Here is a 16136-nt window from a genome sequence, read left to right as displayed (position 1 = left end):
CTATCTGGTGTACTATATGGTATCTGTGTCTGGCTTCGAGTCTCGTATTTTTAGAAAGTACTTAACGACTTTTCCTATATATATTTCTATATATATATTTCTATATCACCTTAATTTTTGGTGTGCCCTTATGCAGGAATATATGAAGAAAAACGATAATTATACAGCAGGACTATTGAGCCTCACAAATATGGTTGTATACCTATAGACACTTCATTACTTTTACTAAGCATAGGAATTTTGTATATTTTTGGCTAGAAATTTGCTAAAGTGACAGTGCAGATTAGGGTAAAAATGGGACAAAAGAAGGATCCCTGCACAGATTAGACCTTTCAACTGAGCTGCAGTCAGACGGCGACTTCAATGCGGCAGAGTTGATTGAATTCGAAACGGAGATTTCCAGCGAATTACGCGCCACCGAAAACTCCACTCGATTGGCCCTCCCCAGGGGCAAAATAGGGGGGCTTGTTTTTTTGGGGAGTTTCTAGGTGCACAGACAACCGAAAGCTTCATGCATAGTTGATGTCGTAGTTACATTTAGTTGCCCAAACGCCGTGCCATCCAGTTCTATGCCCTTTTCTATAACCCGTCGTCTCATTCAAATATTTACAATGTTTTTCCCCATCGCTGGATCTCAGTTTTTTCTGACAATTTTTGTTGGTGCGCTAGCTGGGGTTTTATTATGGATTGTAAAATATGTGCAGAAGTGTGTTTGGGGAGATTACAACAATTTTTTGAATGGCCAGGCATAAAAAACGAGGGATTTGTACGCCGAAAGTGATAAAATAGAGGGGAAATAAGCTTCGCAGGGGGCGAAAAAGCCAAACAGGGAGGGTCCTGTAAATTATTGGTAAAAAGCCAATAGCAGACACTGCTGCGTTAAATACAATAAAGAAAAATAGTGCTGCCTGCAAGCTTGAACTCTAAAAAACTCGTAATGGGAATGTGAATGGCAAAAAATACAAGGTTAATAACGAATTCACATTTCATTTGGGTTGGTAAATCGGTTTATGCTTGTATAAATATTTTCCAAAGTGATGTTGGTCATTTATATTGTGGAATTTTCGCAGGGAGTAACAGATATTTCATATTTTTTACGTTTTAAAACTGTCGTGTCTTGGTATTTTTCATTAAAAATATCCCCATAGTTATTTTAATAGATTTGGTGTTTCCCCAGTACTTAATACCACTTTGTCCCGTTTATTCGGTTTTCGTCCTACTAATATCAGGTTTGTATGTAGTAAAGTTGGCCATTTCGCGGAGGTTTTTATAGTTTTCCGAAGTTCGAGGTCTAATCCAGTCAACAGATTTGACATATTCCCCCCTTTCCGTCGTCCCGGGAGTTCAATATTTGCAAGAACACTTGAAGTTATTGCCAATATGTGCACACAAGCACGCACTCGCCGAAAGAGACGGCGCGATGGCGCTGGAAAGAGAGGGGGCTACTCGTAAACAGGAAGGCAGTAACAACCAGGGAAGTCATTTTATGCGCCGCAAACTTTTTAACATTCCGGAAGCTGAGTTAGCAAGCCCCTTTCTTCTTTTTACCATCGAAATGGTGTGTAAGGCAAAAAAAAAAGAAGGGAGGCGGGCGTTGCTGCTACCTTACCCCATTTCGCAAATGACACATGTCAAGTGACATTAACTTTGCGTCAAATGCTGTCGTGGCACAAACAAATAAAGCCAAAAAAAAAAATGGAGGAAGGCAGAAAACGTAAAAATGGGGCCAAATCATCTATCGTTAGGTTACGTTTCGTTGGGTTTTTATGTTTGCCCAACATTTCGCCGAGTGTTCTGCCAAAGGTTAACTGCCACTGAGAGTGAGAGCAAACATCAACATTATTTTTATATTCATGATGTTGACTCGCCGAGGAAGGGAATCCCACGAAGCTGGGTTTGGGCTTGGGTTTGGGTTTTTAAATGGAAATACCCGTGCAAATGGCAATGGGCAGGGTGTTATCATTCAATTTGAAGCGCCACTCGATCCGGACAGTTTACTCTTAATTACAGCAAGCCATTGGCACAAAAATACCACGCAGTTAAATAAAACGGCATACAAAAGCCAAATCGATTGCGTGTCAAGTCGCTCGATGGGGAAATCACGCGAAATCATAATGTTTAGCAAAGGAAATGCAGAACTTAGAGCATCCCTAATAGCAATGATACTCATCGATTTTTCCCGTATACGTATTAATTCACAAACAACTTAAATATCTCCAGCTGGCTGCGAAAATGGCTGCTCTCGACATGGACAATGTACCCTGGAAAATGGCGAATATCGCTGCGATTGCATTGAAGGATGGGCTGGAAGTGATTGCTCCATCGCACTGGAACTGAACTGCAAGGATAATATCGACAATGATGGCGGTATGTTGGGAATATTATAGAAATATTATGGTATAAAATGCGAAGCAATCAGTTGTAATTATAAATCTGTTTTGGAATAGCGAATGCTGTGTCTTTGAAATGGTCTTTCAAATCCTGATACTGATAATGTTATATCTTCCAACTCCCTATAGACGGAATGACCGATTGCTCGGACAGCGAGTGCTGCTCACATCCCGCCTGCTCGGAGCACATAATGTGCCTATCGTCCAACGATCCCGTGGAGGTGCTGCTCCGGAAACAGCCGCCCTCGGTGACCGCCTCCTTCTACCAGAGGGTCAAATTCCTGATCGAGGAGAACTCGGTGCAGTCGTACGCCCACATGGACGAGTACAGCGAGAAGTAAGTGATTCGCCCTAGAATTAGGAACTAACTTGTAGCGCCCCTATATCTGTATAGCCTATATATACATATACGTATGCGTCTGACTCTTAGTGCGCAGGGATTCTAAAATGACCATATATATACCATATACTATATATAAAATGAGAGGGCCTGCCATTGAGCGACTCTTGAGTTTCCTTTCTCAGTTCAAATCTTATTCGTTTCCAGTTTGATCTTTTGAGTTACGTTTTTGAGTTGCAGACAGCGATTGTCCCGCGTATATCTTGACTATATATCTATGTATATAGTTTATACGGGAACTTTTCGGTCTGCGATTGAGAAATATTTTCATTGGAATTGCGTTTGAACTTTTTCCGTTTTCGGTTCTGTGTGATTATACTTTAAGCTTTACGGGTGCAATGAAGGGAAAAAGCTCAAATTTATTCTATATGAAGCGTATATATGTGTATATAACCAGATACAAGATACCAGATACCTGAGATACATGGCCTATCTGACCACCTATATATACATATATGCAAAAATTTTACGTTATGCTTTACAAAACGAAAAAAAAAACAAAAAAAAAAGAATCTGTTTATGTTTTATACCAACTTCAACTAAACACACTGCCAGTAGTCTCAATCAATCAATCAATCAGTCGAAAAAAGAAAAATCAAGAAGAAGCAAAAGAAATGAAAATCTAAACCCATTCACATTCCCACAATCCCGAACGCCTCTCTCCCCTCAATGAGTCTATCATTTATGCGCTGAAAACAAAAAAAAAGAAACACTAAAAAATAATATTGAGATGAGAATGTGAGAATCTCAAGTGAAAATGTTGAATTTTCAAAGTTTTTTTTTCTCTAGTTCCTCTGAGTTCTTTTCCCAACCGTTCCGTTTCGATTCGTTTGGTTTTTTTTTTTTGTTTTTTTTTATCAATTTTGTTGATCCTTATTTCTCCTGATTTCTCCCACAACAACAACAAAATGAGGAAAATGAAATGACATTTTCCTAGTTTGAGCTTTTTCTTTTCTTGCCCGCCTGGGAAATGCCAAGCCAATGCGAAGAATCAGACGCTGATGATGACTACTTCCAGCGCAAAAGAAAAAAACCCGAAAATAATATCTATTTCCATTGTTGTTTTTTCGACTAAAAAAAAAAACTATACTTATTTTCTTTGGTTGATTTCCTTGAGTTTTTGAGTTGTCGGATCCTTGATTCTGCGCTCCTTTTCATTTTCGTTCCTTTCTTGCCGCCTCATTTCTCTCATTCTCTCGAACTCTACATGGAGACAAAAAAAAAATCAGAACTATTTGATGAGAACATTACGAGAAAAGCGAATATATAATGATAGCACTTCATTGAGTATGTGTGTTGTCTAGTGTTAAACCTCCTTGTGTTCGTCTTTCCCCAAAAAAAAAATATATATATATACAAAATATAAAATATAACCAAAGCAATGATATAAAAAATCTCTCAAAGTTAGGCCTCCATCGATGAGTAAGTGATCGATCAGATCGAGTGTAAACTAAGACCAGACCTAGTTACATTACCGATAGTTAACTTTAAATTTAATTTGCTTTCGTTTGGTTTCTTAAGCGAAGTACAGTCTGTCATTGTATCTATATATTACCTATATAGCGTGTCACTTGAGTTGTTGCTATGATTTTGATTCTGATTTAAAGACCCCTGACCCACCAAAAAAAAAAAAGAGAACTGCGCTGATGCCAAGACCAAGAGGAGAGGATTCCCTAAAACTGAGGATGACCGAGGAGCGAAATTGATTTTTAGTTTTCCGTTTCCGATGATTCCCCCGTTCCCCCGATCGTTTCGTTTTCATTTCGTTTCGTTCCGTTCCGCATTTAACCAACTAACCATACTAAACCAACCAAGATGATATATCAGTCAATCCCGAAGATGTCTGCCGATCTCCGCCTCCGTCTCTGTCTTCGTCTTCGTCTCATCATCCGACTAAGTGTGTTCGTCAAATGTGTTATTTTGCGTTACTTGTTTCTCAGCGTGTCGTTTTCGTTCCATTTCCGTTTAGTTTCCATTTCCGTTTCATTTCTCTTTGGTTCACTAAGCTATGAAAGTACAAATCTCCACCTTAGGTATGCTAAAAGTAAATCTAAACAAAAAAATTATTACCAATTGTTAAGCAATATCAAAGTTTGATCAATTCGTTAACGAAACGCATTTTTGTCTTTTAATTTCTTTTTTATTGTCCTGTCAATTAATTGTGTACTGTCCTACTCTGTTGCTGTGGCTCGATACCTTCATGTTGTGTGCTAAACCAAAACCAAAAACCAAAAAAAAATCAAATCCAAATCAAATTTCAACACCAAATCAAAATGCATTTCCCATATGCAAATCAAAATCGAAAAAAAATCAAAAAAATATACAAAAAATCCTACGTTTCAACCCGTGAATTTGTAGTCTCTTCTGGAGCTCGTTCACACCTTGGTAAGTCGAAAACAAAACACCTAAAGAAAAAAGGAAACACAGACGTACAATTTTTTGGGTACTCCAAACCAGAATGAAAAAAACAAAAACAAAACGAAATCTTTGTTACAGTCGCATCTTCTTCAGTTGATTCTGAATTTTATGTTCACCTCATCCAAGCATCCAATTGATCCATTGATCCATCGCATCCACTTGTCCATCCACAAAAAGCATCGACTTTTGTTTGCCTTCGGTTTTTATTCGTTACGAGTATATGCATCCATATAATCACACACGAGATTCTTTGGTTCACAAATGTAGGTGGCATCTCTCATCACTTCTTTTTTTCGATCCCTCACTTCCGCTCTCCAAACTCAAATCAGTTGCAGCTTCGAGTTAATTAATAGAGCTATTAGTAAATGTGTTTTCACGTTAATGAACAGTTAAGGACAATTAAAATTCCAAAATTAGATCTAAACAGCAGAGGTATAATTTGTATCAGCTACTTTCGCAATTAGTTAAATTCAACCGCAACTAGTTTTTTGCGTAAATTATGGATTATCTTCCACTTTAATACCCAAAGTGCCGACATATTGAGTACAAAAAAAGAAATTACGTTTGAAACGCCTGCAATTGACTTTCGCATTTTTTCCCAAATTGTTGATCAACATTTAAATGCCTCTCGGCTGTAATTGCATTATAATTGTACCAGCACCTACCCCATTCGCACCACCCCTGCATATAATGCCATTTTGTTGATTTTAAATTACATTTCAATACACACAAAAACTGAGAGCCGCAAAAGCCAGAGATCGAAATGTCAACAAATCATTCATGTAAATAAAACACGACAACAAGAGGAGTGAAGACAACAAAAACGTACAAAACATAAATTAACAACGGAAAAACTGCATTCATAATTTTTTATCTCACCAACACAACAGCACGCACACTTGCAAAAAAAAAAAATAATAATAAATAAATAAAAATAAACACATGCATATCATGAGTATGTTTTCCATATTTATTTCCATGTTCATTTTTTATCGTTTTTCGTTGGCATACTTTATAGGGCAAGATGAAAGAATCTCGATATATATATCCACATATATATATAGATAAATAATCGTATGTGTTATGTGTACCGTGTCTATATGTGTATTTAGTTTGATTTCCGATTTGTGTTTTTCCTTTAACCAATCAGCCAGCGATATTAACACTCATACTAACCCATTTACCCACACCGAAAGTCATCGAAATATTATTGTTATTATTATTTTCTCTACTCTACTCATAGTTTGGCATGTGAGCATTTCGAGCAGAATTTTGGTTGATTTCTCCCGAGGTTCTCCCTTTCTCCAAATCACCTTTTCTCACATTCTCTCTATATGTCTGTCATCACAAAATGCCCCGGATCGTTATTGAATTCTTATGTTTTGATTATCCATCAACGAAACTCCACCAATTTCTTCCCTCATCTCTCTCAATCTCTTGATCTCTTTACATTTTGGATTGTTTTGGTTTGATTTTTGATCAAAGCTTTTTATGGTAAACAAATCTCATCAAATATAATCACTTTATAAGTTTTCGTATCGATTAATATCTCTGTTCATGTTTTGTTAACCAAACGAAGGAATTATGTGAATTATGTATACAAAAAACAGAAACTCGATAGGTTTCCCATCCAATAAAATGAAATGAAAACCCAAAGGTCAGCAGCAGAACAAAGACAAAGAAAGAAACAATCAATGCTAATAAAAATGCAAGTAAAACGAAAGAAAATATCTGTATATCCTTATATGTTATCACTCAAAAATATAACAACGAAAAAAGAAAAAAAACATCCCTACAAAACCCCCAAACGTATCCCTAAATGTCCTAATTGTCTGCGTCTAAGCCATTTGTTTATATGTTTTCCAAATACAATAAAACTCACCCAATCACACACACACACACACAACCACACGCATACATCCATCCGTTCCAACACAGAAAATTCTTCACAAAAAAGGAAGAAAAATATCAAGGTTTTATAAAAAAAATTAAGGAAAAACAGAAAATTCTTTACAAACAATTCTTAATGCAAATTTTTCCATCAGGTTCTTGCGTTTCATTTTGAGTTTACCGCATTTCAATTATTCTTTTTCTTTTCCGTTGATATATGTATGTATATATATATTTTCAAACTGTCAATGCAATAATAATTCTTCGGCATACCGAAGTTCTATAAAATGCCCTTGCAGAAGTCCCTTAAAGTAAATTAAAGTAGATCAGTAACGCAGTGTGCCATACAAGTAGTTATGGGGCAGCTAAATAGTTATATGGTTTGAGCTAAAAATGCTATTAAAATAAGTCACGAGTGATTTTAATAATGGGTCAAAAAAATATTATAGAATGTGTCACCATCCATGGTCATTAATTGTGCAAAAGTGTAAAAAGCGTGGGTATTAATTACGTAAAAGTGTTTCTACTAAGTTAATGAACGAGTTGCACTGACAGCCATCCGATCAGCGTAATGAACTGATTTTTACTGAATTAATTAAGTGGTTTCATCGGCCGAGGGATTAGTCAAACTATTTTCCTCATTACCTACAAAAAAGGGATTAAAGTTTAAAACTGGGGAAATGGGAAGCTGCGCCTGCAAAAATTGCCATTATATCTGGAATATTGCTGTTGCTGGCACCGCAACAAAATTATAGGGCATTTGCCTGGGCCAGAGAAATGGCTAGAAGAGAAAAAATATCAGTTTGAAAAATAAGACGAATTCTAGAACTCACAAGGAAAAATGCTTCTTCAGATCAGTTTTGCGTGCTTTTGTTTAAAAAAAAAGGAAAAGGATTAATTAACGCACAGCCAAGCAATGTAAGCCAAAAATCAAGAGCTGAAAAGATAAGCTTCTTATTTGTTTTCAGTGTAGGGGTAACGGAAAGAACCGGATGATGATGATGATGATGGTGATGGTGACGATGCCATGGAAACTGGGTGACGTTGTTGTCGTCGTCGACGGCGGGTTGCTGTTTTCCTTGCCGCTCCGATAAAGCGAAATTCAAGTAAATGCGATACGGGCGTGTCATGACTTCAAGGAGGCGTTGTTTAGTGGGTGGCGGTGGGTGGCCATGGGTGGCTTGGGGCTGTTGGGGGTGCAAGACTGCCGCCGTTGTCAACGTCTTCGTCTTTGGCATTTCGGGCCGTCTTTGTCTGCTGTTGCGCTCCTCGCTCCTCTTCCTCCTGCCCCTCCAACCAGTGTCCTCTTTTCCATTCTTTTTTTTTTTTTTTTTTTTTTTGGCTTTGTAGTGCTCAAGTGGCATCGTTGAAAGGCAGGGCAGTTAAGGTGGGGAGGTGGAGCGCGGGGGAGTCGCAGGAGCGGGAGTGGAACAAAGGTCCATTGTGAAAAGTTTTCGCTACTTGCAGCGGCAAATGCAAAAACTGTTAACAATAGAAATAATACAAGAAGAAATGGGCAAAGAAAACGCCGAGTGAGGTGGCTGGTGGTTGGATAGGCAGTGGGCGGTGGGGAGTGGGAGGCAGAAGGACGAACAGGAAGCAGGCATAACCAGAACGGAGACTTGGCCGGAGTCAAAAGTTGAGCAACAGCAACAACGTTGACTAAAAATTAAACAATAAACAATGGCGGAGCGACTATAGATTACTTCCTGTTTTGGCTGCCATTTTGCGGGGGCGCTGCGAAAATAAAAAGGGATAAAATGGAGCCAGGAAGGGCGCCTAAAAAGGGGGTTAAGTGTGAGCATGGCTAAGGGAAAAAGCCCGACTTTTCTTCTCCTTTTTTGTTACCCCTTTTATTCCTTTTTTCCTTCTTGCTGTCCCAACTGACTGACGGCCTGTTTAGGTGTGGCTAGTTGCCCGCTTAAGTGGTTTTCCCACCAGTTTTCCACCACTGCTCCACCATATTTTGCACGCCGAGCCCCCTCGGAAAAATCCCCCTGCCGTCCATGCGCTCTTGTGTATGCAAATCAAGTTGTCTGCGTCGGGCTGAAGCTAAACTGATTAGTGTCAACTTGCTGGCAGTCATCAAGTGGCTACTGGAGAAAGTCGCTGGATTATTGTGGGTGGTGCAGGGTTGTCGCCAACAGAGTTCCTCGGCGACAACCCCTTTTCCGCCGCCTTCTAAGCTGCTTTTTGCGGTTCCTGCTGGCTGTCAAGTGTCGTAAGCGTTTGATCCTTGATCTTGTGCGCTTCGGAAAAGGGGAATGCTAATGCTGCCGAGGATACATAAATGTAGATACAAATGGATTAGATAGCTCTCTGGTAGATCTTTTCTACATTACGTTGTGAAATACGGGTCGTCAAGTAAATAAACTAATATTTTGGAAATACTTCATTCCGTGGACACATATCTCGCTTTATCGTTCGTTGCATATTTTTCGCGACTCCTATCCGGGTTTCTTTTTGCTTCGCTTCAAGTTGCCAAGACATATGGGAAGAGATACATCCTGAATATGTGGCACAAAAATATCTGTTTTCACATGTGCCTGTGCCATGCATCCGAATGCAGATATAGTGTATATATAAATTAAAAAGGCGCCAGTCCGAATGTTTTCACAGGCAGTTGTCGTTGTCCTTGTTGTGATTTTCTGGTCTTATCAACGGGGCACTATAGCTTTACCGGAATGGTTATTGTTGTTGGTGGTGGTGGTGGTGCTCTTATCGCCATCCGTTTGCTCAGAGGGTAAAAACGAGAAAAAATCCACTTCAGGAAAAAAGGAGGGGAATTTACAGCGTACAAGTTGCACATAAACCAAAATTAATACCCATATAAGTTGCAAACAGTTTGAGTGCGCGGTGTATGTGATGGTGGGAAAAAAGTAAAAAGCTGCACGGATACGGATAAGAGAAAGGATAGTTAGCCCGCTTTCAGCCAACAGCCTTTTCCAGTCAACGTGGCCAATAGAAATGGGCAAAACACAACTGGCCAAACGAAAAGGCGCGCCGTAAAAACCCCATGAAAATAAAGTGAATATCCAGAAGGACTGATTAAATTCGAACTTTGAATGCACTTCAGGTGCTTTCAAAAGGCTTTTATGAAGGCTTGAGTTGTATGAAAAAGTGAAATAATATCAAGTAGCTTTAAAAAGAATCCTTGGCTTAAAATAACACACAATATTCAGAAGCTAAATAACCTGGCATTAGTGGCTATGTTTTAGCCCAATTAAAGATACAATAGTTTGATATCAGTTTTGCCGGATTACCCGTTAACAGTGGTAACACTTTTCAGTTAATTTCGCAGAACTTTTGTGTCAACCGGTTCCTTTGTAAATATTCCGAACTCATACAACATACAACATATATATATTCTCATAAGCCGTATATGTATACATCGCTTGATCGCTGCCAACTTTATGCCAAAGTCCATATATCCAAGAGTCCCCCACTACCATCCTGTTTTTTCTCTCGCGCGATTTGTATTTTTTCCCCTTTTTTGGCATCCAGTGAAAAAGGGAGAATGTGGGAAAAAAGCGACGAGAAATTCGCGGAATTTTCGCTGCAGTCGCACAAAAAATGTGGAGAAAAAGGCAAATATGTCGACGGGGCCAAAAGGGAAACATTGGGGATAGTAGTTTGCCATAGTTATGGTCTGCGGTCGACGGCTTCTACAATCCGTGGCCGTGGTCCGTATCCATATCGGTGTATCCATATCGCATATCCTATATCCCATGTCCTGCGTGTGTGTGTGTGCACTCAATATAATTTAATATTTTTCGATAGCAACAACGGCAGCTGAAAGTAATTACTTTTATGTGAGATTAGATATATTTATGTGTTTGTTGGCGGGCAAGCGGCCAGTGTAAGCCAGTTGCTGTTGCAGTTGCAGTCGCTCCACGCTCGCTAATTCGACATCAGCACAAAATTTTTAATGGCCTGCGGCGGAGTGGCAGTGGAGCCCCACCCCAAAAACACCGCCGCCCATGGCTGGTAATAAGTTTCCATTGAGTGGGTGGCTTACATGGTTATTCTTTTGACGGTCGTCGTGCGGCGCATTTAAGTGAAGTGCAAACTGCAGGGCTACAAAACTGGATTTCGTGCCACTCCGGCTGAAAAATGGGCGGTTGTTGTACGGACAGACCACTGTAATGGCTTCATATAACTATAAAATGTATAAGCCGTGTGCCATTGTGGCGGCGACATGAGAAATGAGTGGGCGGTGGGCGGTGGCTTGCGGCACTGGTGGCACTGGTGGTTGCATGCCGCCATTGCGGCAAAAGTTGATGAAAACTGTTTTGATTGCGGTATAAAATGAAGGCGATCTACCAAATGCACGCCGCCCTCTGAGATCCCGAATGATTATGAGCGGAAATGGAATGAAAACATAGGCATCGCAAGGAGTTGCAGGCGATTCTTGGAAATATTTTATTTGATACCGGGCTCTTCGTACAGGGAGAGAAAATGAACAATGCCACATTTACAGACAATCATGTTACTCTAAGCAAATGCTTTGAAGAATTTAAAACTCAAACTTCTATTAATCCATTTTAAAGTGTGACAGTTTGAGTAATATTTCCAGATAATTGTAACATTATTCTTGATCGCATTTGTTCGAGTGCAAACCCTAAGTGAGCGCTTTTCTTATCCCATTCTAGTTTTCCTTGCCAGCGCTTTTTCCGCATAGGAAAAACATTCGATCCATTTCCATTGCATTGCCTTTAAAGCCAGGTGGCCAAAGGTGCCAAGTGTAATCTTCTTAGGGACAAAAGTGTCATGCAATCCACTGCTCCGCCTGTCCTCGGTTTTCCCAACCCGTTGCTATCGCCTCCTCTGCACCCCCTTCGATTTTCCCGGTGGCCAGGGAATTTCCCAGTGAATGCTGCCAAATGAAATTTGTTTTGTGTGCATCAAATTGAACAGCCAAAATGTGGAAAGCGTAGATATGCTTTTCCGGCAGCCATGCATGTGTGTGTGCGCGCCTGTGTTGGTGAGCTGGCAGCATTAGCCGCCAGGTGGCGCCAGCTAATCTGTAATGAAAAACTGAACGGAATGGAAGGAAAAACCCCGAAACTAAATGGAAATGTTGGAGCCAATGAATGGCATTTTATGCAGGCGTGTTTTCCCAAGCACCCAGCACCCGGTCACCACCCCCTAATTTTGCCAGAGTTGCTTACTTAAAGCGACGACACATGGCATGGCATTTACATATCGTCTCTATCTTGGACTTATGCCAGTTTTCCCCTTAGTTTTCCCAGCAACCCCCCGCCCGCGTTCCCCCGCTGTTTGTGTGCAGCTTTTATGCAAATTTACAAAGTGCAAATTACACGCTACTAAAGGTTTTCTTTGCTCTCCTATCGGACGGTGTCTGTGTGTTGGTAAATGGCAAACTTAAAAATGCTATTCAAACTTTTTCTATACACGCCGCTCTGCCTTTGTGTGTGTGCCCGAGTGTGTGCTGTGTGTTGTGTGTTGTGTGTTGTGTCCCTATTTTAGCTTCAACTCGCCACTCCACACACCTTTTCACACACTCCTCGTCCAATTTGCCGTAGAATCGCCCTGCAGCTCCTATTTATTTATAATGTGCATGGATTTTCCGAAGCTTTCATCTTCGCCTGCCGTACGATGGTAGAACTGTAAGGGTAATCAGTTTCGGTTTCAATTAAACATGGAAATTGTTCGATTTTAATAGAGTTAGGTTAATGGGCAGTAAGCGAATGGTTACTTAAATAGGTACGATATTTAAACATATTACGCAAATCAAAGCAGTAACAGTTTATGTGATTAGAAAACAATGCATTACTTAAACTTTTGTTTTAGGAAAAAAGCAGTTGTTATGAGTCCATTGTTGTGGGTTTCCTGCCTAAGCTCCTCCTGAATTTAACCCCTTTTTTAGGACTACTAGCTCGCTACTTTCTTCGCATTTCGCTTTCGTCCCTTTCAGTGCGATTTTTTGCTGTAATGAAAAAGATGCAAGATGCAAACAGAAGCGAGCAAAAGAAATGGCGAAAGTGCAGGAAACATTTCATCAGGCAAGCCAAACACACACAGGCACACAAACGCCCCTCGGTGGCCATGGAAATGGTCTCATCTCAGGCATCTCGCTACATAAAGCACATTTATCGTGGTTACAAAAGCGTAAAAGAAAAGTGTGGCCCAGGGTTTTCCCCTGAAAAATGTTTCAAAAACTGTTTCAGGCTAAATGAACATAAAGCGGGGCCACCACCAACACCACCTCCTCCTCCTTGAATAACCAACCCACTCACAGAAGCACCCAGCAAACCAAACCGAACCGAACCGAATCGCCTGCAGTCCTGGCTTTGTTTTTCCTTGCCAGCTTCCTCTAAAGCTGCATCCTCGTGGGCGTCATGAAAATAAAGCCAAATTAAAATTATATCCTTTTTCTCTCGGTGTCTGTGTGTGTGTGTGTGTGTGCGTGGAGTGCGAATGTCCTTTTGTATGCACAAAAGTCAACTAAGTCGTGCTCAATTTTTATGATGGCAAGACGACGCTGCCGTCGCCACTTTGTGTGCCGTGGTAAGCCAAGTTAGTAAAAGGTGGCCAAGAGTTGGGGGTGGCGGTGGTGCAAATGAATGGCAGCCAGCCGCTTTATGAATGGCCACAAGTAAACCATCCAGCCGCCCTAAGAGCCACCCATACTGAAACTCTTGTGTCTGGCAGAGTTTTCCAGTTTTCCCGCCGCGCTCCACACTCCGCCCTTCGGAATACGGCACAAAAAATGGCCAAAAAGAAAAGAAATTAAATGCACTTCCTTTATGCGCCGGCTTCTCATATTTTCCAGCCCGGCTTTCCCCCCTGGGTTTTCACCATTTTCCACCCCCTCGCGCCCACACAATGCGCTAATAATGGAAGTGCACTTTTGACACAAAAGGTGCAGTGGCGACAATGCCGTCTCCTGGTTTTTGGTCCTTCTCGCTTTCTAGGCTACCCACTCCCACACCCACACCCACATCCACACCCATTGTTGCTTCTATTGCTCATTCGCTGCAGGGCGATTAGTCGGTGGGTGGTGGGCGGCAAAATTGGGTAGGGCGGTGCAAAGGGCATCTTTTGAGATTAGAACATTTTTGTGGCATTGCTTTCACTTCATCGGAGGAGATTGCTTCTCCTATATATACATGCAATCTCTTTCAGCCTGGCTCATCCATTTCCTTTCGCTGGCTAAATGCCTTTATTGCCTCATAATTTTGAGTGGCTTTTACTGATAATGATGATTATGCTTAGCTGATTGAAAAGATTGAAAAAGCAGGCGGGTTCAGGAACATGTCAATAAACTCGCTGAGTGTATGGGACTAGAGTTTAAAGTTTTCACTTTATACTTATGCTTTCTATAAGTAATATTTTAGTATGCGCTGGTTTAAAGCCTAATCGATGCTAATTAATTAAGTGTTCATATTTGAATTTTTTAAATTTCCATTTTAACTAAGAGAAAACAGAGGTTAAATGCTCTGCATCGCTTTCCACAAAACAAATTCCTCGAGCAAAGTGTTGCGTATACGTAATGTGAGTCCTTGAGGCGACGGCTGAGTCGTTTTCCCACAACCCCTTCCGTTTTCGTCCACTAAGTGCAGCATTTCCATTTCGATGGTAACAAGATCAAAGTGAAAACTGCTCTCATAACCAAATCAAACCGAATTGAATTGAATGGCAGCGAGACGAGAGGCAAGGAAATCAGGGCAGAGCAAACAAAACGAAATGTGCTGAAGACATTCAAGTGTCGGTGGCGTATGAGTGATTTACCTGGCCAGCAGACGAAGGAGCAGGCCAAAAGTGTTCCTTCTTGGCTACAGCAGTGCAAATAAATCAAATAAATAATAAATGAAACGAAACGAATCAAATGCGGAATAAAAATCAATGGCACTCACCACTTCAATGACTCGGGCTATATGTATACATATATATATTATAAATGTATAATATATATACACACATTTATATACATATATACCCCGCTGAACGAGCACACACATGTGGCATAAAAAAAAATGTTCTTATACCCGTGCAATTTTCCTTTCGGCTTGATTTCAAATAAAATGTTGCTTCATTGCATCGAATTGAGGCAGAAAAATGAAATTGTGGGAAAATACCGTTGCTAAAACGCCCACTTTTGCGGGAGGAGGGGCAATAGGCGTGGCGCACGCACACACACAAGCATGCTCAAAAAAAGGAGCTAGTTGGGCATGACTTTTGAGCACGGAACCTCGGACGTTGGCCAATTGCAATTAGAAGTCAGTGAAGAAGTGCGCTGCTCTCCAAGAATTCCAATGGGCCTTCGCCTCAGCCACTCCCCCGCCTGCTCCCCGGTGACCCTGGTGGAAACTCCTTTCCCTCCCCCACCCCTCACCGCCTCTCCTCTCCTTCCTAATAAAAATGCAACTGGGCACATAAAACTCTGACCCAAATACTGTACATTATGTGTTTATGTCTGTTAGAAGTAAAAAGCAGTGTGTTGAAAAGGGGGCGGCGGGCTTTGCGGCAAAAGATGAGGGGGGGTGGCTGTGGGGGAGAGGGGGCTGAGAAATTGCAACACTTGAAAACTTGAAAATGTTTTCGAGAACTTGCGCTGCTGGCACAAAAGTTAAAAGAGGCCAACTGCAGTCCTCGGACTCTGGAAATGGAGTGGCATAGGGGGAATGGGAGGCTGCACCTGATGACGGGGGTCAGGGCGCCACATGGGACGCCCCTGGGACCCCCTCGAAACTCCCCAACTATGCAGCAGTAATTAGTGCAAACAATTGCACTCGTTTCCGATATCCTTGGTAACTTTCCCAAAAAAATCAAAAGGGAAAAAGGAAACCCCCTTCGGTGCACGCCCCTGCCTTTTAAGCCTCACTGCGGCATTTTGTTTCAAGGGGCGTCTGCTGGCTGCGCTGAAGAACCAGCTCCGAAAAATTTGTATATACATGTAGATGAATATATATACAATATACCGAAGAAGGGACCGCTGCTATATTCCATTTATTGGAAATATAAAGCATATTTTGTGCGCTCTTTTGTAATAATAAATTGGCAAACTTGAAATC

The 16136-nt window shown here is 40.9% G+C and overlaps 1 protein-coding gene across 1 annotated transcript in view; it reads left to right on the top strand.

The window, feature by feature from the left end:
• LOC6551267 (teneurin-a) overlaps positions 1–16136 on the top strand; it is a 126834-nt gene that overhangs the window by 87277 nt on the left and 23421 nt on the right. Inside the window, exons 9-10 of the mRNA XM_026982279.1 lie at positions 2221–2367; positions 2520–2727. Coding sequence (XP_026838080.1) covers positions 2221–2367; positions 2520–2727 — 355 coding nt within the window. The remainder of the gene's footprint in view (positions 1–2220; positions 2368–2519; positions 2728–16136) is intronic.

The sequence above is a fragment of the Drosophila erecta genome, unplaced genomic scaffold (genome assembly GCF_003286155.1).
Source record: "Drosophila erecta strain 14021-0224.00,06,07 unplaced genomic scaffold, DereRS2 tig00000126-arrow-pilon, whole genome shotgun sequence".
In the NCBI taxonomy this organism is placed as follows: domain Eukaryota; kingdom Metazoa; phylum Arthropoda; class Insecta; order Diptera; family Drosophilidae; genus Drosophila; species Drosophila erecta.
Note: the sequence above shows the minus strand (reverse complement) of the source record. Positions and strands in the feature narration are given on the sequence as shown.